The sequence below is a fragment of the Petromyzon marinus genome, unplaced genomic scaffold, assembly GCF_048934315.1.
Source record: "Petromyzon marinus isolate PM22_M1 ecotype Great Lakes invasive population unplaced genomic scaffold, UKy_Petmar_22M1.pri1.0 PM_Scaffold_412, whole genome shotgun sequence".
NCBI classification, from domain to species: domain Eukaryota; kingdom Metazoa; phylum Chordata; class Hyperoartia; order Petromyzontiformes; family Petromyzontidae; genus Petromyzon; species Petromyzon marinus.
Window position 1 is genome coordinate 32,437 of NW_027423405.1, and position 27,551 is coordinate 59,987.

Sequence of the window (27,551 nt, forward strand, 5' to 3'; positions counted from 1 at the left end):
GCTTTTTAGCTCATCAGATTCCTCTTGCAGTATCAATAAATATTCTGATCTCCATATATATAAAAGGTAAAGTTGTGAATGTGTGTGTCCGTTCAAAATGTTTAGCGTACTTCCCGACATGCAACAAACTTGAAATTTGCCATGTGGGTACTTTCCAGACTGTACACCATGCAACAATTATTAAAATACACTTTTGTGTTTTTTTTAGGGGGGGGTGGGGGGAGCTCAATAATGCATTCATTTTTTGCACGGCAAGTGAGCTGTGACGTCAAATCTGTCACGTGACCCTCGCATGTGGAAGCGTCACGCATTGTAGTGTAGCGGTTAGCGCGCTGTCTGTGTGTGTGTCTGTGTGTGTGTCTGTGTGTGTGTCTGTGTGTGTGTCTGTGTGTGTGTCTGTGTGTGTGTCTGTGTGTGTCTCTGTGTCTGTGTGTCTGTGTATGTGTGTGTGTCTGTGTATGTGTGTGTATCTGTGTGTGTCTGTGTCTGTATGTGTGTATCTGTGTGTGTATCTGTGTGTGTGTATCTGTGTGTGTATCTGTGTGTGTATCTGTGTGTGTATCTGTGTGTGTATGTGTGTGTATCTGTGTGTGTATCTGTGTGTTTATGTGTGTGTATCTGTGTGTGTATCTGTGTGTGTCTATCTGTGTATCTGTGTGTGTGGGGGGGGGGGGGGAGAGCGGTGGTGTAGCGTTTAGCGCGCCGCGCTACGAACCCGGCCGACCCGAGTTCCATTCCCGCTCACGGCCACCACCGGTGACGATTCTTTTCACCGGTCCTGGGCCTCCCCCTAGGTCGACTCAGCCTCAAACAAGTAACTGCTGTGGTGTGTCAACATCGCCACTGGGGAGACAAAGGCGGTCGGCCGTGGATAATACCAAATCCCGGGCGAAGCAGGGTAGAGTACAGCTCGTTATCTATATAATGGAGTTTTGAGTTTTTTTACATTATGAGACCTCCTTTGCCAGTAACAAGATATATAGTAATAGGTTTTACCCCTTTTAACCGGCACAAAAACTGACACCTTTATTATACAAGGCATCGTGTTTGCAATAACGTCGTTCCTGCCACTATAATAAAGTATTCGTTGACCGCGTAAAATTACTCGTCGGTTGTTTCCCCCCCCCCCCCCCCGGTAAAGTCGCGTGTGTAGAAACACAAAACGATCACGTTTCGGTCACAGCGTAAGCGGACCTTCATCAGGAGTCAAGAACACATCACGGAGGTAAATGCAAACAAAAAGATGAGGGACGAGAATTCAACCACGTAACACGATTTGTTTTTGGTCCCCTGGCTAGTGGTAAAGCCTTATTTTCTAATCGCTTATGCCCCCCAACAAGTACAGGAAATGACTGCTACTGTTGTTGTTGTAGTTATTATTATTCCACACGAACTTTGCCTTCGTGACCAGGAATTTACGCGTGAAGGAAACGACGCGAACGCACACCGCGCGTTTTCTCATTGAAAATAGGCACATTTAAAAAAAAAAAAATTTTATCCTGGTCACAAACGCGAAGTTTGTGGGGAATAATCTTGATTTGAAGCTTTCCTTGACTGCAGGAATCCGTACAATCCATTTTGTGGGGAATAATAATAATAATCATCGCTACTTTGTGCACTTTTGATAGCATAAGCAATAAGAAAATAACACTTTACTACCCGGGCACAAAGATCGTGTTACAGTGTAACGTGAGCGTCCACCCACGTCCGGCTGCTATCGATGGCTTCTGGAATAGCTACAAAGCAGCTGAGTTGGGCCCTGAGCTGGTGACGATTCATTTTGGTTTGGCATCAGCAGCATCGTTCGGAGTCTGCGTCTCTCCGATCATCGCGGTGGGCTAGATGTTGACGACCTCGCCTGGTACGCAGGAGGTCGTGGGGTCGATCCCCCCCCCCACCACCCATTCAACTCCCTCACCACGTGGCCCCCTCATCAGATCGCTCCCTCACCACGTCTCTCGCTCACCAGATCACTCCCTCACCACGTCTCCCGCTCACCAGATTACTCCCTCACCACGTCTCCCGCTCACTAGATCACTCCCTCACCACGTCTCCTCACCAGATCACTCCCTCACCACGTCTCCCGCTCACCAGATCACTCCCTCACCACGTCTCCCGCTCACTAGATCACTCCCTCACCACGTCTCCTCACCAGATCACTCCCTCACCACGTCTCCCGCTCACCAGATCACTCCCTCACCACGTCGCCTCCTCACCAGATCACTCCCTCACCACGTCTCCCGCTCACCAGATCACTCCCTCACCACGTCTCCCGCTCACCAGATCACTCCCTCACCACGTCTCCCGCTCACCAGATCACTCCCTCACCACGTCTCCCGCTCACCAGATCACTCCCTCACCACGTCTCCCGCTCACCAGATCACTCCCTCACCACGTCTCCCGCTCACCAGATCACTCCCTCACCACGTCTCCCGCTCACCAGATCACTCCCTCACCACGTCTCCTCACCAGATCACTCCCTCACCACGTGGCCCCCTGACCAGATTACTCCCTCACCACGTCTCCCGCTCACCAGATCACTCCCTCACCACGTCTCCTCACCAGATCACTCCCTCACCACGTCTCCCGCTCACCAGATCACTCCCTCACCACGTCGCCTCCTCACCAGATCACTCCCTCACCAGATCACTCCCTCACCACGTCTCCCGCTCACCAGATCACTCCCTCACCAGATCACTCCCTCACCACGTCTCCCGCTCACCAGATCACTCCCTCGCCACGTCTCCCGCTCACCAGATCACTCCCTCACCAGATCACTCCCTCACCACGTCTCCCGCTCACCAGATCACTCCCTCACCACGTCTCCTCACCAGATCACTCCCTCACCACGTGGCCCCCTGACCAGATCACTCCCTTACCACGTCGCCTCCTCACCAGATCACTCCCTCACCACGTCTCCCGCTCACCAGATCACTCCCTCACCAGATCACTCCCTCACCACGTCTCCCGCTCACCAGATCACTCCCTCACCACGTCTCCCGCTCACCAGATCACTCCCTCACCACGTCTCCTCCTCACCAGATCACTCCCTCACCACGTCTCCCGCTCACCAGATTACTCCCTCACCACGTCTCCTCACCAGATCACTCCCTCACCACGTCTCCTTCTCACCAGATCACTCCCTCACCACGTCTCCCGCTCACCAGATCACTCCCTCACCACGTCTCCTCACCAGATCACTCCCTCACCACGTCTCCCGCTCACCAGATTACTCCCTCACCACGTCGCCTCCTCACCAGATCACTCCCTCACCACGTCTCCCGCTCACCAGATTACTCCCTCACCACGTCTCCTCACCAGATCACTCCCTCACCACGTCTCCTCACCAGATCACTCCCTCACCACGTCTCCTCACCAGATCACTCCCTCACCACGTCTCCTCACCAGATCACTCCCTCACCACGTCTCCCGCTCACCAGATCACTCCCTCACCACGTCGCCTCCTCACCAGATCACTCCCTCACCACGTCTCCCGCTCACCAGATTACTCCCTCACCACGTCTCCTCACCAGATCACTCCCTCACCACGTCTCCTCACCAGATCACTCCCTCACCACGTCTCCTCACCAGATCACTCCCTCACCACGTCTCCCGCTCACCAGATCACTCACCCGCCAACTCACCAACCCGCCCCCTCACCAACCAGCCCCCTCATCCGCTCCCTCACCAACCCACCCACCTGACCCCTCACCCGCCTCCCACTCACCAACCCCCTCACCGCTCACCAACCCCCTCACCACTCACCAACCCCCTCACCCCTCACCCACACCCCACTCACCAACCCCCTCACCACTCACCAACCCCCTCACCACCAACCCCCTCACCCCCTCACCACTCACCCGCCCCCCACTCACCAACCCCCTCACCAACCCCCTCACCACTCACCAACCCCCTCACCACTCACCAACCCCCTCACCCGCCCCCCACTCACCAACCCCCTCACCAACCCCCTCACCACTCACCAACCCCCTCACCACTCACCAACCCCCTCACCCGCCCCCCACTCACCAACCCCCTCACCACTCACCAACCCCCTCACCACTCACCAACCCCCTCACCACTCACCAACCCCCTCACCAACCCCCTCACCACTCACCCGCCCCCTCACCACTCACCAACCCCCTCACCACTCACCCACCCCCTCACCACTCACCAACCCCCTCACCACTCACCAACCCCCTCACCACTCACCAACCCCCTCACCACTCACCAACCCCCTCACCACTCACCAACCCCCTCACCACTCACCAACCCCCTCACCACTCACCAACCCCCTCACCAACCCCCTCACCACTCACCAACCCCCTCACCACTCACCAACCCCCTCACCAACCCCCTCACCAACCCCCTCACCACTCACCAACCCCCTCACCACTCACCAACCCCCTCACCAACCCCCTCACCAACCCCCTCACCACTCACCAACCCCCTCACCACTCACCAACCCCCTCACCACTCACCAACCCCCTCACCACTCACCAACCCCCTCACCCGCCCCCCACTCACCAACCCCCTCACCACTCACCAACCCCCTCACCACTCACCAACCCCCTCACCACTCACCAACCCCCTCACCACTCACCAACCCCCTCACCACTCACCAACCCCCTCACCACTCACCAACCCCCTCACCACTCACCAACCCCCTCACCACTCACCAACCCCCTCACCACTCACCAACCCCCTCACCACTCACCAACCCCCTCACCACTCACCAACCCCCTCACCACTCACCAACCCCCTCACCACTCACCAACCCCCCTCACCACTCACCAACCCCCTCACCACTCACCAACCCCCTCACCACTCACCAACCCCCTCACCACTCACCCGCCCCCCACTCACCAACCCCCTCACAACTCACCAACCCCCTCACCGCCTCACCAACCCCCTCACCACTCACCAACCCCTCACCCGCCCCCCACTCACCAACCCCCTCCCCACTCACCAACCCCCTCACCACTCACCAACCCCCTCACCACTCACCAACCCCCTCACCACTCACCAACCCCCTCACCAACCCCCTCACCACTCACCAACCCCCTCACCAACCCCCCTCACCACTCACCAACCCCCTCACCACTCACCAACCCCCTCACCAACCCCCTCACCACTCACCAACCCCCTCACCAACCCCCCTCACCACTCACCAACCCCCTCACCACTCACCAACCCCCTCACCAACCCCCTCACCACTCACCAACCCCCTCACCAACCCCCCTCACCACTCACCAACCCCCTCACCACTCACCAACCCCCTCACCAACCCCCTCACCACTCACCAACCCCCTCACCACTCACCAACCCCCTCACCAACCCCCTCACCACTCACCAACCCCCCTCACCACTCACCAACCCCCTCACCACTCACCACGTCTCCTGGTTACTGAACTTCTTGGTCACCACCTTGCCCAGCTCGAGTCCGAGGCGGTCCGCCACGCGCTGCGAGAGGTCGGGGTGCGACGAGCCGCTGAACACTTTGATGTTGGGCATGGCTGCCGATGCTGTTGTTGTTGTTGTTGACGATGCTGCTGTTGTTGTTGTTGACGATGCTGCTGTTGTTGTTGTTGTTGACGATAACGCAGCGGTCAAATCAGTAGCGGCTGACGCAGCTGCTGCTGCTGCTGCTGCGAAATAGCGGCGGCGTTCTGGAGATGCGGCGGTGTGCGTGAGGAGACGGCGGCGATGCGACGAGGTGGAGGATGAGGAGGAGGATGAGGAGGCGATGGAGTCGCGGTACGGGTATCGGACCGGTCCAAGGCGTTTTCGGCGGGCGAAGGAGGCCGTGGTTGTAGGCCGGGTTGGAGACGAGGCGAGGGTGGTGGTGGTGGTGGTGGCGGTGAGGGCTTGGGAGTTAAATGGAGCGCGTTGGTTGCGGGTTGCGGGTTTGGGGGTGTTGTGAGGGTGGCTGAGGGGAAGTGGGTGGTGAGGCTGTAAAATGGCGGGAAAAGAGAAACGGGAGTCTGGGGACGCCGCCTCCGCTGCTGCTGCTGCTGTGCGGGGCGCGCGTGGCGTGGTGAGTGAGAGTGGGGGAGGGGTCTGTGGGGCGAGCACGTGCCGCCCGGAAACGGAAGGGGCGGGCGCAGCGCGTGCGTAAGTGGGTGGGTGGGGGAGGGGTGTTGTGAGGGGAGGGGTGAGTGGGGGAGGGGACGGTGAGGCGAGCGCGTGCCGCCCGGAAACGGAAGGGGCGGGCGCAGCGCGTGCGTAAGTGGGTGGGTGGGGGAGGGGTGTTGTGAGGGGAGGGGTGAGTGGGGGAGGGGACGGTGAGGCGAGCGCGTGCCGCCCGGAAACGGAAGGGGTTGGGCGGAGCGGGTGGGAAGTTGGGGGGGGGCGCGAGCACGTTCGGCCCGGAAACGGAAGAGGCGGGCGCAGCGCGAGGTGGGGGGGGGGGAAGTAGAGTGGGTGGGGTTTGAAGTTGGGAGGTGGCGGGGGGATTGATGGGCGGGGGGGGGAGGAGGCGGAGATTGATAGGGAGGAGGAGGGGCTTGAGGGAGATTGGGGGAGGGGCTTGATGTGGAATTGGCGGGGATTGATAGAGAGGGGGAGGGGCTTGAGGGAGATTAGGGGAGGGGGCTTGAGGTGGAAGTGGCGGGGATTGACGTGAGGGGCGGGGATTGATAGAGAGGGGGAGGGGCTTGAGGGAGATTGGGGGAGGGGGCTTGAGGTGGAAGTGGCGGGGATTGACGTGAGGGGCGGGGATTCATAGAGAGGGGGAGGGGCTTGAGGGAGATTGGGGGAGGGGCTTGAGGTGGAAGTGGCGGGGATTTACGTGAGGGGCGGGGATTCATAGAGAGGGGGGAGGGGCTTGAGAGAGATTGGGGGAGGGGCTTGAGGTGCAAATGGCAAGGATTGATAGAGGGGGAGGGGCTTGAGGGAGATTGGAGGAGGGGCTTGAGGTGGAAGTGGCGGGGATTGACGTGAGGGGCGGGGATTGATAGAGAGGGGGAGGGGCTTGAGGGAGATTGGGGGAGGGGCTTGAGGTGGAAGTGGCGGGGATTTACGTGAGGGGCGGGGATTCATAGAGAGGGGGGAGGGGCTTGAGGGAGATTGGGGGAGGGGCTTTGAGGTGGAAGTGGTGGGGATTGATGGGGGAGGGGCGGGGATTGATGGGGGAGGGGCGGGGATTGATGGGGGAGGGGCGGGGCGCCACGGTGGCTCTGAGATGTTAATCCTCCAAATACTCTAAACGTGTTCTCTCCTTCTCTTTGTTTCTTCCGCTAAAGTCACGTAGATATAGAACAACATAAATTAAATCACGACGTTTCGGGCGGAACACAAGCGTCCGTGGCTTTACCGAAATAACCAAAAAGTATGTATCCCTGCTATCACGAAAACCTAAAATCCAGAGTGTTCTCTACAGACATACTCTTTGGTTCTATTGGGTAAAGTCACGTAGGTAAAAAAATAAAATAACAAAAATCACGACGTTTCGGCCACAACACAAGCGGCCTTCATCAGGTGAAGGGACGAGACTGTCTGGAGGACAGCGCTGGAGTGAAAAAATCCACGCTCAGATCACGACCTTTAAGCTGTGTGAGAAGAAACAAAGCGCCTTGACAAATGAATTAGCATAGAATTTAGCATTGAAATGGCTGAGTGATTAGCTTGTGACTGGTCACAGAAATGGCTATTGTTCTCTACAGACCCATAGAGACCCACACTCATAGAGACCCACACTCATAGAGACCCACACTCATAGAGACCCACACTCAGAGACCCCACTCATAGAGACCCACACCCATAGAGACCCACACTCATAGAGACCCACACTCATAGAGACCCACACTCATAGAGACCCACACTCAGAGACCCCACTCATAGAGACCCATAGTTATAGAGACCCATACTCATAGAGACCCACACTCATAGAGACCCACACTCATAGAGACCCACACTCATAGAAACCCCACTCATAGAGACCCACACTCATAGAGACCCACACCCACAGAGACCCACACTCATAGAAACCCACACTCATAGAGACCCACACTCATAGAGACCCACACTCATAGAGACCCACACTCATAGAGACCCACACTCATAGAGACCTACACTCATAGAGACTCACACTCACAGAGACCCATACTCATAGAGACCCACACTCAGAGACCCACACTCATAGAGACCCACAACTCATAGAGACCCACACGCAGAGAGACCCACCCTCATAGAGACCCACAACTCATAGAGACCCACACTCATAGAGACCCAAACTCATAGAGACCCAGAGTCATAGAGACCCATACTCATAGAGACCCACACTCATAGAGACCCATACTCATAGAGACCCACACTCATAGAGACCCACACCCATAGAGACCCACACTCATAGAAACCCACACTCATAGAGACCCACACTCATAGAGACCCACAGTCATAGAGACCCATACTCATAGAGACCCATACTCATAGAGACCCACACTCATAGAGACCCATACTCATAGAGACGCACACTCATAGAGACCCATACCCATAGAGACCCATACTGATAGAGACCCACACTCATAGAGACCCACACCCATAGAGACCCACACCCAGAGACCCACACTCATAGAGACCCATAGTCATAGAGACCCACACCCACAGAGACCCACACTCATAGAGACCCATAGTCATAGAGACCCATACTCATAGAGACCCACACCCATAGAGACCCACACTCATAGAGACCCACACTCATAGAGACCCACACTCATAGGGACCCGTACTCAGAGACCCATATAGACCCATATAGAGACCCATAAAGAGAAAAAAACGTCTTGCGATATGACGTCTTGCTTGGGGTACGACGCCTTGCTAAATAGAAATTGTCTGGGTCGGGACGAGTCGCCGCGTCTCCGCGTAGACCCCATCCACGACTGAGACGAAGCGCCGCTCCTCAGCCTGCCTGTAGATCTCGTTCAGTGCACAACCCTTGCTGGAACTCTCTGTGAATTTTCACGTGTTTTTTTTGTCGTCATTTTAATGTACGCATGCATTTTAGTAACAAGTAGCGTCTACATTATGTTATACAACCACATTAATGTATAAAATGCCACGTAAAATATAATGTCTTACACTCTGGAACGGATTAATTCCTTTCCCTTGATGTCTTATGGGAACAATTCGTTTGGTAGACGTCACTTTTCGGTACGAGTCTTCCCCCTTCTGGAACGAATTAACGACGTGTACCGAAGTACCACTGTACACAGCAGCAGGCATCGTCAGGGGCGGGATCGAACTCACGACCTCCTGCGTACCAGGCGAGGTAGTCAACATCTCATAGCCACCGTAATGATGATGATGATGAGAGAGAGACGCAGACTCCAAATATACAGCAGCAGCAGCAGGCATCGTCAGGGGCGGGATCGAACCCACGACCTCCTACGTACCAGACCAGGTAGTCAACATCTCAACATCGAACCCACGACCTCCTGCGTACCAGGCGAGGTAGTCAACATCTCAACATCGAACCCACAACCTCCTGCGTACCAGGGGAGGTAGTCAATATCTCAACATCGAACCCACGACCTCCTGCGTACCAGGCGAGGTAGTCAACATCTCAACATCGAACCCACGACCGCCTGCGTACCAGGCGAGGTAGTCAACATCTCCTAGCCACCGCGTCGCTGACGAGTGGCCAAGACAGTGGACAAAGGGGGAGGACGTCCACCGATTTACCCCACCACACGTGACCAACCTGCCTACCACCCTGCCTACCACCCTGCCTACCAACCTGCCTACCACCCTGCCTACCACCCTGCCTACCAACCTGCCTACCACCCTGCCTACCACCCTGCCTACCAACCTGCCTACCACCCTGCCTACCAACCTGCCTACCAACCTGCCTACCACCCTGCCTACCACCCTGCCTACCACCCTGCCTACCAACCTGCCTACCAACCTGCCTACCAACCTGCCTACCACCCTGCCTACCAACCTGCCTACCAACCTGCCTACCACCCTGCCTACCAACCTGCCTACCAACCTGCCTACCAACCTGCCTACCACCCTGCCTACCAACCTGCCTACCACCCTGCCTACCACCCTGCCTACCAACCTGCCTACCACCCTGCCTACCACCTTGCCTACCACCCTGCCTACCAACCTGCCTACCACCCTGCCTACCAACCTGCCTACCACCCTGCCTACCAACCTGCCTACCACCGTTTATTGGCTCAACTGCTGGCGCCGGCGAGACTCCCGGGTCTGGACGGCAACGTCCGGTGTGCCGTCCCTATTTGGGACTCTGCCGTGGCGGCATTCCCGGCGTTGCGGGGACTCTCATGAGCGACACGCGAAGACAAGTCAAGGTTTCCAGTACTTTTTATTCGACCTTCGTCACACGCAGCTCTCTCCCCCCTTCTTCATCCACAGCTCTCATCTCTTCATCCACAGCTATTGCCCATCACACACAGCTCCCTCCTTCATCCACAGCTACCGCCATCACACACAGCTCCCTCCTTCATCCACAGCTACCTCCACCATACACAGCTCTCTCCTTCATCCACAGCTCCCTCCTTCATCCGCAGCTCCCTCCTTCATCCGCAGCTCCCTCCTTCATCTGCAGCTCCCTCCTTCATCCACAGCTCTCTCCTTCATCCACAGCTACCTCCATTACACACAGCTCTCTCCTTCATCCACAGCTCTGTCCTTCACCCACAGCTCCCTCCTTCACACACACCTCTCTCCTTCATCCACAGCTCTCTCTCCGTCATCCACAGCTCTCTCCTTCATCCACAGCTCTCTCCGTCATCCACAGCTCTCTCCTTCATCCACAGCTCTCTCCTTCATCCACAGCTCCCTCCTTCATCCACAGCTCCCTCCTTCATCCACAGCTCTCTCCTTCATCCACAGCTCCCTCCTTCATCCACAGCTCTCTCCTTCATCCACAGCTCCCTCCTTCACACACAGCTCTCTCCTTCATCCACAGCTCTCTCTCCGTCATGAACAGCTCCCTCCTTCATCCATAGCTCCCTCCTTCATCCACAGCTCCCTCCTTCATCCACAGCTCTCTCCTTCATCCACAGCTTTCTCCTCTTCATCCACAGCTCTCTCCATCGCACACAGCTCCCTCTTTCTGCTGGATGAATGCCTTCCCACACCGTGGTACTGGCCAGCCCATGTTTGGAGGTAATAATAATCATACGTACGTAGATTTAATTGCTTTAAAAAAAAAATTAAAATACCAGTGCGATTTCAAACGCGACTTCATGATACGGAGTCAAATCACGTAGGCTCGGGGTGCCCATCCAGAGCTCTGAATGATTCCTACCCCTGTCGGAGCCTCTCTCGTCCCCCCCCCCCCCCCCCCCACCGCTAGGCCTCTCCAATCTCTGCGCTCTGAAGGAGGCCCCAGTACCCGAAACGTCATCCGTTGTTCCCCTTTTAAGGCCACGTGCTGTGCGTGCCAGTGCGGCAAGGTGTGTGCAAGTGTGCCATGTGTGCCGGTGCGGTGCTGTGTGTGTGTGTGCACCTGCCAGTGCGTTGCCGTGTGTGTGTGTGCGTACGTGTTAGTGCGTTGCCGTGCGTGTGTGTGTGTGTGCCAGTGCGTTGCCGTGTGTGTGTGTGCCAGTGTGTTACCGTGTATGTGTGTGCCAGTGCGTTGCCGTGCGTGTGTGTGTGTGCGTGCGTTGCCGTGTGTGTGTGTGTGTGTGCCAGTGCGTTGCCGTGCGTGTGTGTGTGTGCGTTGCCGTGTGTGTGTGTGCGTGCGTTGCCGTGCGTGTGTGTGTGTGTCAGTGCGTTGCCGTGTGTGTGTGCGTGCCAGTGCGTTGCCATGTGTGTGTGCCAGTGCGTTGCCGTGCCGTGTGTGTGTGTGCCAGTGCGTTGCCGTGCGTGTGTGTGTGTGTGCCAGTGCGTTGCCGTGTGTCTGTGCTTGCCAGTGCGTTGCCGTGTGTGTGTGTGTGTGCGTGTCAGTGCGTTGCCGTGCGTGTGTGTGCGTGCCAGTGCGTTGCCGTGTGTGTGTGTGCGTGCCAGTGCGTTGCCGTGTGTGTATTCTTCAGGCCTGCTCGATAGCCACGAGGTAGACAATGAGGAAGACCAAGTTCCCAGCTACGTACACGGCCAGCACAGTCTTCTTGAACGTGTGTCCCTGCAACATACAACCACACATAGACACGTAGACACACACACGTATATACACACACGTATATACACACACGTATATACACAAACAGACACACACAGACACACACACATACACCACACACAGACACACACACACATCACACACAGACACACACAACAACAACAACCGCCATTCGCCACTAAGTGGCGGTGACGTCACCACGACGCTTGTGCCAGGCTATGTGCACCCTGAGGCCACGTGAAGTGTCGAACGCCCGCTGGCAGGAGGTCACGGGGCAGACTCAGGTGCCATGGGTCGACTGACTGAGATCACTGGCTGATGCACCACATGTGCCCCCTACTGTGCCAACCTGCTGTGCTTTAGCCACCCGGCGCTCCGCTCGTTGTTCTGAGCGTCGCTCCTCCGCCCTCCGTTGTTGTTGGAGGGCGACTGCCTCCAACTGCCCAGTAGCATCCTTCACGAGCCTCCTCCACAGAGGCCGATCTTGACACCGCTGGTACCAGTCATCGGCAAGTCCACTCAGCTCCACGTCCTCCTGTACCACATCACTCCATCTCTTCTCTAGCCCGTGCCGCGCCCGCTTAGCCCCCTCGATCCGGCCGAACAAAAGCTGTTTCGGCATGCGGTGGCTGGACATGCGGGCTACATGACCCAGCCATCGCAGCTTTGCCCGCCAGAGGAGCTCACCGATGGGACCTTGCCCAGATCTTTCAAGGATTTGTGAGCTCCTCACACAATCCAGTCAGGTTAAACCCAGGATAGATCGTAGGCAGGCCAGACTAAATGTTTCTAACCGGCGAAGATGTTCCATTAGGGGGGTCCACGTTTCGCAAGCGTAGAGAAGGGAGGGAATGACCGTGGCCGAGAAGACCTGAAACTTAGTGCGGAGCTACAGACCAGGTAGCTTCCACACAGCGTTACGCAACCGATGAAAAGATATTGCTGCTCGACTGATTCGGAGTGAGACCACTGCTGTTAAACTGGAGCCAGTCATAAGCACACTGCCCAGGTATGGGAAACTCTCCACTCTCTCCACAACTGCCCCATCACCGATTGGGAGTTGTGGGGGTGGAGTGTCCGATGGTATAAAATACCCAGGCAGGTGCTTAGTTTTGGTGGGGCTGATGGTAAAGCCCCACCTCTTAGTGGCACGCTCCAGTCTCAGCAGCAGCATCTCCAACTCCTCCTCTGACTGAGCAGCTATTACCAAATCATCAGCATACATAACGTGGTTGAGCAATAGGGAGCCATCCCTTGGCTGCACCCGGGCATCGATCAGCCTCCCATTATATCTGTACCATATGGAGATTCCCCCGGTACAGCTATTGAAGGCTTCACAAACTACGTGGTCAAAATAGATGTTAAATAATGTGGGAGCCAGAGGACATCCCTGTCGCACCCCAAGGTGTACAGAGAATGGCTCTGACTCCCGGCCACGTAGTTTTACCCGGGCCCGCTCACCATCATGAAGGTCCTTAATGATCGTGAGCAGAGGGTCAGGGACTCCAAAAGCACAAAGAACAACCCAGAGCCCAGGCCTACTGATGGTATCATAGGCCTTGACCAGGTCAATAAAGCAGAGATGTAGGTCTTGTTGGAATTCCCTACACCTCTGCTGTAGCAGACGGACAGAAAATATGGCATCTGTGCAGGACCGCCCTTTCCTGAAACCGCATTGGGGCTCCGCAAGCCTCTCCTCAGCGTGCCTGGCAAGGCGATGTTGAAGAATAATCCTTGCCAGGACCTTTCCCGGCACACTGAGGAGTGAGATGCCCCTGTAGTTGTTACAGTCTGTGCGGTCCCCCTTCTTAAAAAGGGGGACCACCAGGGCATCCTTCCAATCCTGCAGAACCCGTCCAGTGGTCCAGACCGTTGTTATGATGTCATATAGGGCAGTCTGTGCACAAACGCCACCCTCCCTCAGCATTTTGCTTGGGAGATCATCTGTGCCCGCTGCCTTTCCTGGTCTCAGACTCCGGATCGCCTTCAGTACTTCCTCAACAGATGGCACCTCAGCCAGCCACTCACAGGGGGTGACTCCTTTCAATATTTGAGGCAACGGAGCCACAGCAGGGTCATCCTCACTTTGTGCCACGATGTTTTCCTGGCTGAGGGATTTTCCCTCCCCCAGGACCTCACAGAAATGCTCAGCAAATCTGCAAACCTGTTCCTGGGGGTCGGAGATTGGATCACCGTTTTTTCCCCTAATAATGGTAATAGGTGTGGCGCTGCAGGTTACTTTTTTGATGGAGTTAAATAGAGATTTGTGATCACGGGCCACTGAGGCAGACTCCATCTCCTCAGCAACCCGCGACCACCACCCATCCTTGCAGCGCCTCACGGCTCTCTGAACCTCCGAGCGAAGGCTGCGGTAAGCCTCCTCATTCTCTGACGTGGGATTCTGTAGCCGATGACAGTGGGCCTTTCACTTTTTCTCAACCATCCTGAACACCTCCTCTGTCAGCCATGGTCTCTGGGGAGGTCTGGACCGCGTACCCAAAGCAGCCATTGCAGCTGCATGAGCCACAGTCCTAAACCCCGCCCATTTACCCTCGACATCAGGAGGAGTCGGGGACGATGCCAATCCCAGCCGCAAGCGATGATGAAATTCTCGCTTGCAACTTTCATCAGATAACTGAGACCAGGCCACTTTAGGTTGGAATGGGGTCCTGGGTGTACACCCACCACCGGAGTGGAAGAATGGCAGGCGCATCTTACAAATGACTAGTCGATGGTCAGAAGGCAGATCAGCTCCACGGTAGGTCCTGGTGTCAATGACATGGGCTCGCATCTGCTGGTCCGTCACTATGTAGTCCAGCAGATGTTCTTGCTTGGACCCGGCATGCATCCATGATGTTGTGTGGATGCGCCGATGCCGGAACAGCGTGTTGGTAATTACAAGCCCATGGACTGCACAAAAACCTAGCAGCCTCCTACCGTTGTTATTGAGCTGATCTGGCCCATGCCCTCCAATCAGTCCAGACCAGGTGCCAGTATCATGACCAACTCGGGCATTGAAGTCACCCAACATGATGACTCTATCCCGAGGGGACACTTTAGCCAGCACCTGTGACAGGAGGTCATAGAAGGCATCTGACTCATCGGCTTTGCCTGCATCCCTCCACGGATGTTCATCTTCGGTGGGGGCATAAGTAACCACGACCACTATTCCTCGCCTCCGGTTGATGGGAAGGCGAGCCCAAAGTAGCCTGGGGCTTACAGCTTCCCACACCTCACCGCCACGCTCCCACGCCCCCTTCATTCTTTTGTTCAAAGAAGAGCCACACCCTGTTGTTTGGCAGTCTGCTGCCCCGAGTAGAGAACTGTCAACCCCTCATGGTGGCAGGAGCCAGAGCCGGTCCACCGGACCTCCTGAATGCCACAGAGATCCAGGCGATACCGGTCCAGCTCCCGACAGAGGAGTGGCAGCCTCTCCTCCGCAGTGAGCGTTCGAACATTCCACGTGGCCACCCGTAGAGGCTTTTCGTTGTTTCTGGAGGAGCCCCGAGGGTAGATATTCAATCTCCTGGCTCCGCCAATTGGGGTTTGGCCAGGAGACGTCATAGACGCCTGGCCCCCCGGGGCCTCCGGCACAAGCTTATTTGTTACATATTTCAGTTTAACTCGTGGTTTCATGGTAATTAATTGAAGGTGGAGGGGTTGCCAGCCCCTCGCACCCGTCCAGAGCCCCCGTTTAGCCCCTGTGGTGGACACACATGCCATGAGGGGAGGAGCCAATCAAAATTGGATCTCCCCCCACAGCGCTGTCCACGACAGAGTTGCCCGTCCGGCACCGCGAGGAGGTAGGGGGTTGTTTTGCCGGACACACACACCACACAGACACACACAGACACACACACACACACACAGAACACACACAGACACACAAAGACACACAGACACAGGGTACCACCCCACCCTGTGTCACCCCCACCCTGTGTCACCCCCACCCTCTGTCACCCCCACCCTGTGTCACCCCCACCCTGTGTCACCCCCACCCTGTGTCACCCCCACCCTGTGTCACCCCCACCCTGTGTCACCCCCACCCAGTGTCACCCCCACCCTGTGTCACCCCCACCCTGTGTCACCCCCACCCTGTGTCACCCCTACCCTGTGTCACCCCCACCCTGTGTCACCCCCACCCTGTGTCACCCCCACCCTGTGTCACCCCCACCCTGTGTCACCCCCACCCTGTGTCACCCACGGTGCCGCTGCGTTCGCTTTGTTCCTTCGCCACGGTGCCGGCCACGGTGCCGGCCACACCACGCAGCTCCATCCCCACCGACGAACCTGGGGCAGGGGTGGGCAAAGACGCGTCCACGCACACACGCACACGCATGTGTGTGTGTGTCTGTGTGTGTCTGTTTGTGTGTCTGTGTGCGTCAGTGTGTGTGTGTCTGTGTGTATGTGTGTGTGTCTATTTGTGTCTGCGTGTGTCAGTGTGTGTGTCAGTGTGTGTGTCTGTGTGTGTCTGTATGTTTGTCTGTGTGTGTCAGTGTGTGTGTGTGTGTCAGTGTGTGTGTGTCTGTGTGGTCCCCCTCTTTAAGAAGGGGGACCGCACAGACTGTAACAACTACAGGTGCATCTCATTCCTCAGTGTGCCGGGAAAGGTCCTGGCAAGGATTATTCAGCATCGCCTTGCCAGGCACGCTGAGGAGAGGCTTGCGGAGCCCCAATGCGGTTTCAGGAAAGGGCGGTCCTGCACAGATGCCATATTTTCTGTCCGTCTGCTACAGCAGAGGTGTAGGGAATTCCAACAAGACCTACATCTCTGCTTTATTGACCTGGTCAAGGCCTATGATACCATCAGTAGGCCTGGGCTCTGGGTTGTTCTTTGTGCTTTTGGAGTCCCTGACCCTCTGCTCACGGTCATTAAGGACCTTCATGATGGTGAGTGGGCCCGGGTAAATCTACGTGGCCGGGAGTCAGAGCCATTCCCTGTACACCTTGGGTGCGACAGGGATGTCCTCTGGCTCCCACATTATTTAACATCTATTTTGACCACGTAGTTCGTGAAGCCTTCAATAGTTGTACTGGGGGAATCTCCATATGGTACAGATATAATGGGAGGCTGATCAATGTCCAGGTACGGTCAAGGGATGGCTCCCTATTGCTCAACCACGTTATGTATGCTGATGATTTGGTAATAGCTGCTCATTCAGAGGAGGAGTTGGAGACGCTGCTGTTGAGACTGGAGCGTGCCACTAAGAGGTGGGGCCTTACCATCAGCCCCACCAAAACTAAGCACCTGCCTGGGTATTTTGTACCATTGGACACTCCACCCCCACAACTCCCAATCGGTGATGGGGCAGTTGTGGAGAGAGTGGAGAGTTTCCCATACCTGGGCAGTGTGCTTATGACCGGCTCCAGTTTAACAGCAGAGGTCTCACTCCGAATCAGTCGAGCGGCAATATCTTTTCATCGGTTGCGTAACGCTGTGTGGAAGCTACCTGGTCTGTCGCTCCGCACTAAGCTTCAGGTCTTCTCCGCCACGGTCATTCGCTCCCTTCTCTACGCTTGCGAAACGTGGACCCTCCTAATGGAACATCTTCGCCGGTTAGAAACATTTAGGCTGGCCTGCCTACGATCTATCCAGGGGTTAACCAGGCTGGATTTGTGTGAGGAACTCACAAACCCTTGAAAGATCTGGGCAAGGTCCCATCGGTGAGCTCCTCCGGCAGGCAAGGCTGCGTTGGCTGGTTCATGTAGCCCGCATGCCCAGCCACCGCATGCCGAAACAGCTTTTGTTCGGCCGGATCGAGGGGGCTAAACGGGCGCGGCACGGGCTAGAGAAGAGATGGAGTGATGTGGTACAGGAGGACGTGGAGCTGAGTGAACTTGCCGATGACTGGTACCAGCGGTGTCAAGATCGGCCTCTGTGGAGGAGGCTCGTGAAGGACGCTACTGGGCAGTTGGAGGCAGTCGCCCTCCAACAACAACGGAGGGCGGGGGAGCGACGCTCACAACAACGAGCGGAGCGCCGGGTGGCTAAAGCACAGCAGGTTGGCACAGTAGGGGGCACAGGTGGTGCATCAGCCAGTCATCTCAGTCAGTCGACCCGTGGCACCTGGGTCTGCCCCGTGACCTCCTGCCAGCGGGCGTTCGACACTTCACGTGGCCTCAGGGTGCACATAGCCTGGCACAAGTGTCGTGGTGACGTCACCGCCACTTAATGGCGAATGGCGGTTGTTGTTGTTGTGTAAGTGTGTGTGTAAGTGTGTGTGTGTGTGGGGAGCGGTAGTGTAGCGGTTAGCGCGCTGCGCTATGAACCTGGCGACCCGGGTTCGATTCCCGCTCATGGCCAACACCAGTGACGATTATCTGAACCGGTCCCGGGCCTCCCCTAGGTCGACTCAGCCTCAAATGAGTACCTGGTGCGGTGTGTAAACATCGCCACTAGGGAGACAAAGGCGGTCGGGCGTGGTGCTGGCCACCCACCCCCTCGTGTACCGTTCTGGCCTTCATAGGTGCTCGCTAACAGCACTTGCCCCTACAGTCTGTTACAGGCTATATGGGGGATCTTTATCTTTGTGTGTAGGTGTGTGTAGGTGTGTGTAGGTGTGTAGGTGTGTAGGTGTGTAGGTGTGTGTGTAGGTGTGTGTGTAGGTGTGTAGGTGTGTGTGTAGGTGTGTAGGTGTGTGTGTAGGTGTGTGTGTGTAGGTGTGTGTGTGTAGGTGTGTGCATGTAGGTGTGTGTGTGTTTAGGTGTGTGTGTGTAGGTGTGTGTGTGTAGGTGTGTGTGTAGGTGTGTGTGTGTGTAGGTGTGTGTGTCCACCACAATGAGCCACCTGCACGACAGCCCCTGTGTGCGTGTGTGTAGGTGTGTGTGTGTAGGTGTGTGTGTGTAGGTGTGTGTGTGTGTAGGTGTGTGTAGGTGTGTGTGTAGGTGTGTGTGTAGGTGTGTGTAGGTGTGTGTGTGTAGGTGTGTGTGTGTGTAGGTGTGTGTAGGTGTGTGTGTGTGTAGGTGTGTGTGTGTAGGTCTGTGTGTGTGTTGGTGTGTAGGTGTGTGTAGGTGTGTGTGTGTAGGTGTGTGTGTATGTAGGTGTGTGTGTATGTGTGTGTGTGTGTAGGTGTGTGTAGGTGTGTGTGTAGGTTGTCCGGCAAAACAACCCCCTACCTCCTCGCGGTGCCGGACGGGCAACTCTGTCGTGGACAGCGCTGTGGGGGGAGATCCAATTTTGATTGGCTCCTCCCCTCATGGCATATGTGTCCACCACAGGGGCTAAACGGGGGCTCTGGACGGGTGCGAGGGGCTGGTAACCCCTTCACCTTCAATTAATTACCACGAAACCACGAATTAAACTGAAATATGTAACAAATAAGCTTGTGCCGGAGGCCCCGGGGGGCCAGGCGTCTATGACGTCTCCTGGCCAAACCCCAATTGGCGGAGCCAGGAGATTGAATACCTACCCTCGGGGCTACTCCAGAAACAACGAAAAGCCACTACGGGTGGCCACGTGGAATGTTCGAACGCTCACTGCAGAGGAGAGGCTGCCACTCCTCTGTCGGGAGCTGGACCGGTACCGCCTGGATCTATGCGGCATTCAGGAGGTCCGGTGGACCGGCTCTGGCTCCTGCCACCATGAGGGGTGGACAGTCCTCTACTCGGGGCAGCAGACTGCCAAACAACAGGGTGTGGCTCTTCTTTTGAACAAAAGAATGAAGGGGGCGTGGGAGCGTGGCGGTGAGGTGTGGGAAGCTGTAAGCCCCAGGCTACTTTGGGCTCGCCTTCCCATCAACCGGAGGCGAGGAATGGTGGTCGTGGTTACTTATGCCCCCACCGAAGATGAACATCCGTGGAGGGATGCAGGCAAAGCCGATGAGTCAGATGCCTTCTATGACCTCCTGTCACAGGTGCTGGCTAAAGTGGCCCCTCGGGATAGAGTCATCATGTTGGGTGACTTCAATGCCCGAGTTGGTCATGATACTGGCACCTGGTCTGGAGTGATTGGAGGGCATGGGCCAGATCAGCTCAATAACAACGGTAGGAGGCTGCTAGATTTTTGTGCAGCCCATGGGCTTGTAATTACCAACACGCTGTTCCGGCATCGGCGCATCCACACAACATCATGGATGCATGCCGGGTCCAAGCAAGAACATCTGCTGGACTACATAGTGACGGACCAGCGAATGCGAGCCCATGTCCTTGACACCAGGACCTACCGTGGAGCTGATCTGCCCTCTGACCATCGACTAGTCATTTGTAAGATGCGCCTGCCATTCTTCCACTCCGGTGGTGGGTGTACACCCAGGACCCCATTCCAACCTAAAGTGGCCTGGTCTCAGTTATCTGATGAAAGTTGCAAGCGAGAATTTCATCATCGCTTGCGGCTGGGATTGGCATCGTCCCCGACTCCTCCTGATGTCGAGGGTAAATGGGCGAGGTTTAGGACTGTGACTCATGCAGCTGCAATGGCTGCTTTGGGTACGCGGTCCAGACCTCCCCAGAGACCCTGGCTGACAGAGGAGGTGTTCAGGATGGTTGAGAAAAAGCGACAGGCCCACTGTCATCGGCTACAGAATCCCACTTCAGAGAATGAGGAGGCTTACCGCAGCCTCCGCTCGGAGGTTCGGAGAGCCGTGAGGCGCTGCAAGGATGGGTGGTGGTCGCGGGTTGCTGAGTAGATGGAGTCTGCCTCAGTGGCCCGTGATCACAAATCTCTATTTAACTCCATCAAAAAAGTAACCTGTAGCGCCACACCTATTACCATCATTAGGGGAAAAAACGGTGATCCAATCTCCGACCCCCAGGAACAGGTTCGCAGATTTGCTGAGCATTTCTGTGAGGTCCTGGGGGAGGGAAAATCCCTCAGCCAGGAAAACATCGTGGCACAAAGTGAGGATGACCCTGCTGAGGCTGCGGTGCCTCAAATATTGGAAGAAGTCACCCCCTGTGAGTGGCTGAGGTGCCATCTGCTGAGGAAGTATTGAAGGCGATCCGGAGTCTGAGACCAGGAAAGGCAGCGGGCAGAGATGATCTCCCAAGCGAAATGCTGAGCGAGGGTGGCGTTTGTGCACAGACTGCCCTATATGACATCATAACAACAGTCTGGACCACTGGACGGGTTCCGCAGGATTGGAAGGATGCCCTGGTGGTCCCCCTTTTTAAGAAGGGGGACCGCACAGACTGTAACAACTACAGTGGCATCTCACTCCTCAGTGTGCCGGGAAAGGTCCTGGCAAGGATTATTCAGCATCGCCTTGCCAGGCACGCTGAGGAGAGGCTTGCGGAGCCCCAATGCGGTTTCAGGAAAGGGCGGTCCTGCACAGATGCCATATTTTCTGTCCGTCTGCTACAGCAGAGGTGTAGGGAATTCCAACAAGACCTACATCTCTGCTTTATTGACCTGGTCAAGGCCTATGATACCATCAGTAGGCCTGGGCTCTGGGTCGTTCTTCGTGCTTTTGGAGTACCTGACCCTCTGCTCACGATCATTAAGGACCTTCATGATGGTGAGCGGGCCCGGGTAAAACTACGTGGCCGGGAGTCAGAGCCATTCCCTGTACACCTTGGGTGCGACAGGGATGTCCTCTGGCTCCCACATTATTTAACATCTATTTTGACCACGTAGTTCGTGAAGCCTTCAATAGTTGTACTGGGGGAATCTCCATATGGTACAGATATAATGGGAGGCTGATCAATGTCCAGGTGCGGTCAAGGGATGGCTCCCTATTGCTCAACCACGTTATGTATGCTGATGATTTGGTAATAGCTGCTCATTCAGAGGAGGAGTTGGAGACGCTGCTGTTGAGACTGGAGCGTGCCACTAAGAGGTGGGGCCTTACCATCAGCCCCACCAAAACTAAGCACCTGCCTGGGTATTTTGTACCATTGGACACTCCACCCCCACAACTCCCAATCGGTGATGGGGCAGTTGTGGAGAGAGTGGAGAGTTTCCCATACCTGGGCAGTGTGCTTATGACCGGCTCCAGTTTAACAGCAGAGGTCTCACTCCGAATCAGTCGAGCGGCAATATCTTTTCATCGGTTGCGTAACGCTGTGTGGAAGCTACCTGGTCTGTCGCTCCGCACTAAGCTTCAGGTCTTCTCCGCCACGGTCATTCGCTCCCTTCTCTACGCTTGCGAAACGTGGACCCTCCTAATGGAACATCTTCGCCGGTTAGAAACATTTAGGCTGGCCTGCCTACGATCTATCCAGGGGTTAACCAGGCTGGATTTGTGTGAGGAACTCACAAACCCTTGAAAGATCTGGGCAAGGTCCCATCGGTGAGCTCCTCCGGCAGGCAAGGCTGCGTTGGCTGGTTCATGTAGCCCGCATGCCCAGCCACCGCATGCCGAAACAGCTTTTGTTCGGCCGGATCGAGGGGGCTAAACGGGCGCGGCACGGGCTAGAGAAGAGATGGAGTGATGTGGTACAGGAGGACGTGGAGCTGAGTGAACTTGCCGATGACTGGTACCAGCGGTGTCAAGATCGGCCTCTGTGGAGGAGGCTCGTGAAGGACGCTACTGCGCAGTTGGAGGCAGTCGCCCTCCAACAACAACGGAGGGCGGGGGAGCGACGCTCACAACAACGAGCGGAGCGCCGGGTGGCTAAAGCACAGCAGGTTGGCACAGTAGGGGGCACAGGTGGTGCATCAGCCAGTCATCTCAGTCAGTCGACCCGTGGCACCTGGGTCTGCCCCGTGACCTCCTGCCAGCGGGCGTTCGACACTTCACGTGGCCTCAGGGTGCACATAGCCTGGCACAAGTGTCGTGGTGACGTCACCGCCACTTAATGGCGAATGGCGGTTGTTGTTGTTGTGTAAGTGTGTGTGTAAGTGTGTGTGTGTGTGGGGAGCGGTAGTGTAGCGGTTAGCGCGCTGCGCTATGAACCTGGCGACCCGGGTTCGATTCCCGCTCATGGCCAACACCAGTGACGATTATCTGAACCGGTCCCGGGCCTCCCCTAGGTCGACTCAGCCTCAAATGAGTACCTGGTGCGGTGTGTAAACATCGCCACTAGGGAGACAAAGGCGGTCGGGCGTGGTGCTGGCCACCCACCCCCTCGTGTACCGTTCTGGCCTTCATAGGTGCTCGCTAACAGCACTTGCCCCTACAGTCTGTTACAGGCTATATGGGGGATCTTTATCTTTGTGTGTAGGTGTGTGTAGGTGTGTGTAGGTGTGTAGGTGTGTAGGTGTGTGTGTAGGTGTGTGTGTAGGTGTGTAGGTGTGTGTGTAGGTGTGTAGGTGTGTGTGTAGGTGTGTGTGTGTAGGTGTGTGTGTGTAGGTGTGTGCATGTAGGTGTGTCTGTGTTTAGGTGTGTGTGTGTAGGTGTGTGTGTGTAGGTGTGTGTGTAGGTGTGTGTGTCCACCACAATGAGCCACCTGCACGACAGCCCCTGTGTGCGTGTGTGTAGGTGCGTGTGTGTAGGTGTGTGTGTGTAGGTGTGTGTGTGTAGGTGTGTGTGTGTGTAGGTGTGTGTAGGTGTGTGTGTAGGTGTGTGTGTAGGTGTGTGTAGGTGTGTGTGTGTAGGTGTGTGTGTGTGTAGGTGTGTGTAGGTGTGTGTGTGTGTAGGTGTGTGTGTGTAGGTCTGTGTGTGTGTTGGTGTGTAGGTATGTGTAGGTGTGTGTGTGTAGGTGTGTGTGTATGTAGGTGTGTGTGTATGTGTGTGTGTGTGTAGGTGTGTGTAGGTGTGTGTGTAGGTTGTCCGGCAAAACAACCCCCTACCTCCTCGCGGTGCCGGACGGGCAACTCTGTCGTGGACAGCGCTGTGGGGGGAGATCCAATTTTGATTGGCTCCTCCCCTCATGGCATATGTGTCCACCACAGGGGCTAAACGGGGGCTCTGGACGGGTGCGAGGGGCTGGTAACCCCTTCACCTTCAATTAATTACCACGAAACCACGAATTAAACTGAAATATGTAACAAATAAGCTTGTGCCGGAGGCCCCGGGGGGCCAGGCGTCTATGACGTCTCCTGGCCAAACCCCAATTGGCGGAGCCAGGAGATTGAATACCTACCCTCGGGGCTACTCCAGAAACAACGAAAAGCCACTACGGGTGGCCACGTGGAATGTTCGAACGCTCACTGCAGAGGAGAGGCTGCCACTCCTCTGTCGGGAGCTGGACCGGTACCGCCTGGATCTATGCGGCATTCAGGAGGTCCGGTGGACCGGCTCTGGCTCCTGCCACCATGAGGGGTGGACAGTCCTCTACTCGGGGCAGCAGACTGCCAAACAACAGGGTGTGGCTCTTCTTTTGAACAAAAGAATGAAGGGGGCGTGGGAGCGTGGCGGTGAGGTGTGGGAAGCTGTAAGCCCCAGGCTACTTTGGGCTCGCCTTCCCATCAACCGGAGGCGAGGAATGGTGGTCGTGGTTACTTATGCCCCCACCGAAGATGAACATCCGTGGAGGGATGCAGGCAAAGCCGATGAGTCAGATGCCTTCTATGACCTCCTGTCACAGGTGCTGGCTAAAGTGGCCCCTCGGGATAGAGTCATCATGTTGGGTGACTTCAATGCCCGAGTTGGTCATGATACTGGCACCTGGTCTGGAGTGATTGGAGGGCATGGGCCAGATCAGCTCAATAACAACGGTAGGAGGCTGCTAGATTTTTGTGCAGCCCATGGGCTTGTAATTACCAACACGCTGTTCCGGCATCGGCGCATCCACACAACATCATGGATGCATGCCGGGTCCAAGCAAGAACATCTGCTGGACTACATAGTGACGGACCAGCGAATGCGAGCCCATGTCCTTGACACCAGGACCTACCGTGGAGCTGATCTGCCCTCTGACCATCGACTAGTCATTTGTAAGATGCGCCTGCCATTCTTCCACTCCGGTGGTGGGTGTACACCCAGGACCCCATTCCAACCTAAAGTGGCCTGGTCTCAGTTATCTGATGAAAGTTGCAAGCGAGAATTTCATCATCGCTTGCGGCTGGGATTGGCATCGTCCCCGACTCCTCCTGATGTCGAGGGTAAATGGGCGAGGTTTAGGACTGTGACTCATGCAGCTGCAATGGCTGCTTTGGGTACGCGGTCCAGACCTCCCCAGAGACCCTGGCTGACAGAGGAGGTGTTCAGGATGGTTGAGAAAAAGCGACAGGCCCACTGTCATCGGCTACAGAATCCCACTTCAGAGAATGAGGAGGCTTACCGCAGCCTCCGCTCGGAGGTTCGGAGAGCCGTGAGGCGCTGCAAGGATGGGTGGTGGTCGCGGGTTGCTGAGTAGATGGAGTCTGCCTCAGTGGCCCGTGATCACAAATCTCTATTTAACTCCATCAAAAAAGTAACCTGTAGCGCCACACCTATTACCATCATTAGGGGAAAAAACGGTGATCCAATCTCCGACCCCCAGGAACAGGTTCGCAGATTTGCTGAGCATTTCTGTGAGGTCCTGGGGGAGGGAAAATCCCTCAGCCAGGAAAACATCGTGGCACAAAGTGAGGATGACCCTGCTGAGGCTGCGGTGCCTCAAATATTGGAAGAAGTCACCCCCTGTGAGTGGCTGAGGTGCCATCTGCTGAGGAAGTATTGAAGGCGATCCGGAGTCTGAGACCAGGAAAGGCAGCGGGCAGAGATGATCTCCCAAGCGAAATGCTGAGCGAGGGTGGCGTTTGTGCACAGACTGCCCTATATGACATCATAACAACAGTCTGGACCACTGGACGGGTTCCGCAGGATTGGAAGGATGCCCTGGTGGTCCCCCTTTTTAAGAAGGGGGACCGCACAGACTGTAACAACTACAGTGGCATCTCACTCCTCAGTGTGCCGGGAAAGGTCCTGGCAAGGATTATTCAGCATCGCCTTGCCAGGCACGCTGAGGAGAGGCTTGCGGAGCCCCAATGCGGTTTCAGGAAAGGGCGGTCCTGCACAGATGCCATATTTTCTGTCCGTCTGCTACAGCAGAGGTGTAGGGAATTCCAACAAGACCTACATCTCTGCTTTATTGACCTGGTCAAGGCCTATGATACCATCAGTAGGCCTGGGCTCTGGGTCGTTCTTCGTGCTTTTGGAGTACCTGACCCTCTGCTCACGATCATTAAGGACCTTCATGATGGTGAGCGGGCCCGGGTAAAACTACGTGGCCGGGAGTCAGAGCCATTCCCTGTACACCTTGGGGTGCGACAGGGATGTCCTCTGGCTCCCACATTATTTAACATCTATTTTGACCACGTAGTTCGTGAAGCCTTCAATAGCTGTACCGGGGGAATCTCCATATGGTACAGATATAATGGGAGGCTAATCGATGCCCGGGTGCGGTCAAGGGATGGCTCCCTATTGCTCAACCACGTTATGTATGCTGATGATTTGGTAATAGCTGCTCAGTCAGAGGAGGAGTTGGAGACGCTGCTGCTGAGACTGGAGCGTGCCACTAAGAGGTGGGGCCTTACCATCAGCCCCACCAAAACTAAGCACCTGCCTGGGTATTTTGTACCATCGGACACTCCACCCCCACAACTCCCAATCGGTGATGGGGCAGTTGTGGAGAGAGTGGAGAGTTTCCCATACCTGGGCAGTGTGCTTATGACTGGCTCCAGTTTAACAGCAGAGGTCTCACTCCGAATCAGTCGAGCGGCAATATCTTTTCATCGGTTGCGTAACGCTGTGTGGAAGCTACCTGGTCTGTCGCTCCGCACTAAGCTTCAGGTCTTCTCGGCCACGGTCATTCCCTCCCTTCTCTACGCTTGCGAAACGTGGACCCCCCTAATGGAACATCTTCGCCGGTTAGAAACATTTAGGCTGGCCTGCCTACGATCCATCCTGGGTTTAACCAGACTGGATTATGTGAGGAGCTCACAAATCCTTGAGAGATCTGGGCAGGGTCCCATCGGTGAGCTCCTCCGGCAGGCAAGGCTGCGATGGTTGGGTCATGTAGCCCGCATGCCCAGCCACCGCATGCCGAAACAGCTTTTGTTTGGCCGGATTGAGGGGGCTAAGCGGGCGCGGCACGGGCTCGAAAAGAGATGGAGTGATGTGGTACAGGAGGACGTGGAGCTGAGTGGACTTGCCGATGACTGGTACCAGCGGTGTCAAGATCGGCCTCTGTGGAGGAGGCTCGTGAAGGATGCTACTGGGCAGTTGGAGGCAGTCGCCCTCCAACAACAACGGAGGGCGGAGGAGCGACGCTCACAACAACGAGCGGAGCGCCGGGTGGCTAAAGCACAGCAGGTTGGCACAGTAGGGGGCACAGGTGGTGCATCAGCCAGTCATCTCAGTCAGTCGACCCGTGGCACCTGGGTCTGCCCAGTGACCTCCTGCCAGCGGGCGTTCGACACTTCACGTGGCCTCACGGTGCACATAGCCTGGCACAAGCGTCGTGGTGACGTCACCGCCACTTAGTGGCGAATGGCGGTTGTTGTGTTGTGTGTTGTAGGTGTGTGTGTGTGTAGGTGTGTGTGTGTAGGTGTGTGTGTATAGGTGTGTGTGTAGGTGTGTGTGTGTGTAGGTGTGTGTGTGTGTGTGTAGGTGTGTAGGTGTAGGTGTGTGTGTGTGTCACCACCACCCCGACCCACCTG

General features: G+C 56.1%; 2 protein-coding genes across 3 annotated transcripts in view; both read right to left on the reverse strand.

Moving 5' to 3' along the window:
* Positions 1-6,079, reverse strand: part of LOC116958381 (ribose-phosphate pyrophosphokinase 1) — a 37,716-nt gene extending 31,637 nt beyond the window's left edge. Inside the window, exon 1 of one of the 2 annotated variants that reach the window (XM_076064376.1) lies at positions 5,393-6,079. In XM_076064376.1, the coding sequence (XP_075920491.1) occupies positions 5,393-5,514 (122 nt within the window). In that variant the 5' untranslated portion in view covers positions 5,515-6,079. The remainder of the gene's footprint in view (positions 1-5,392) is intronic. The other variant, XM_076064377.1, reaches the window with a different exon arrangement.
* A 4,229-nt stretch (positions 6,080-10,308) lies between these two features.
* LOC142923314 (putative ferric-chelate reductase 1) overlaps positions 10,309-27,551 on the reverse strand; it is a 41,670-nt gene continuing 24,427 nt past the window's right edge. Inside the window, exons 9-10 of the mRNA XM_076064378.1 lie at positions 16,293-16,378; positions 10,309-12,091 (exon numbers count right to left, since the gene is read on the reverse strand). Of these exons, the coding sequence (XP_075920493.1) occupies positions 11,999-12,091; positions 16,293-16,378 (179 nt within the window). The 3' untranslated portion in view covers positions 10,309-11,998. The remainder of the gene's footprint in view (positions 12,092-16,292; positions 16,379-27,551) is intronic.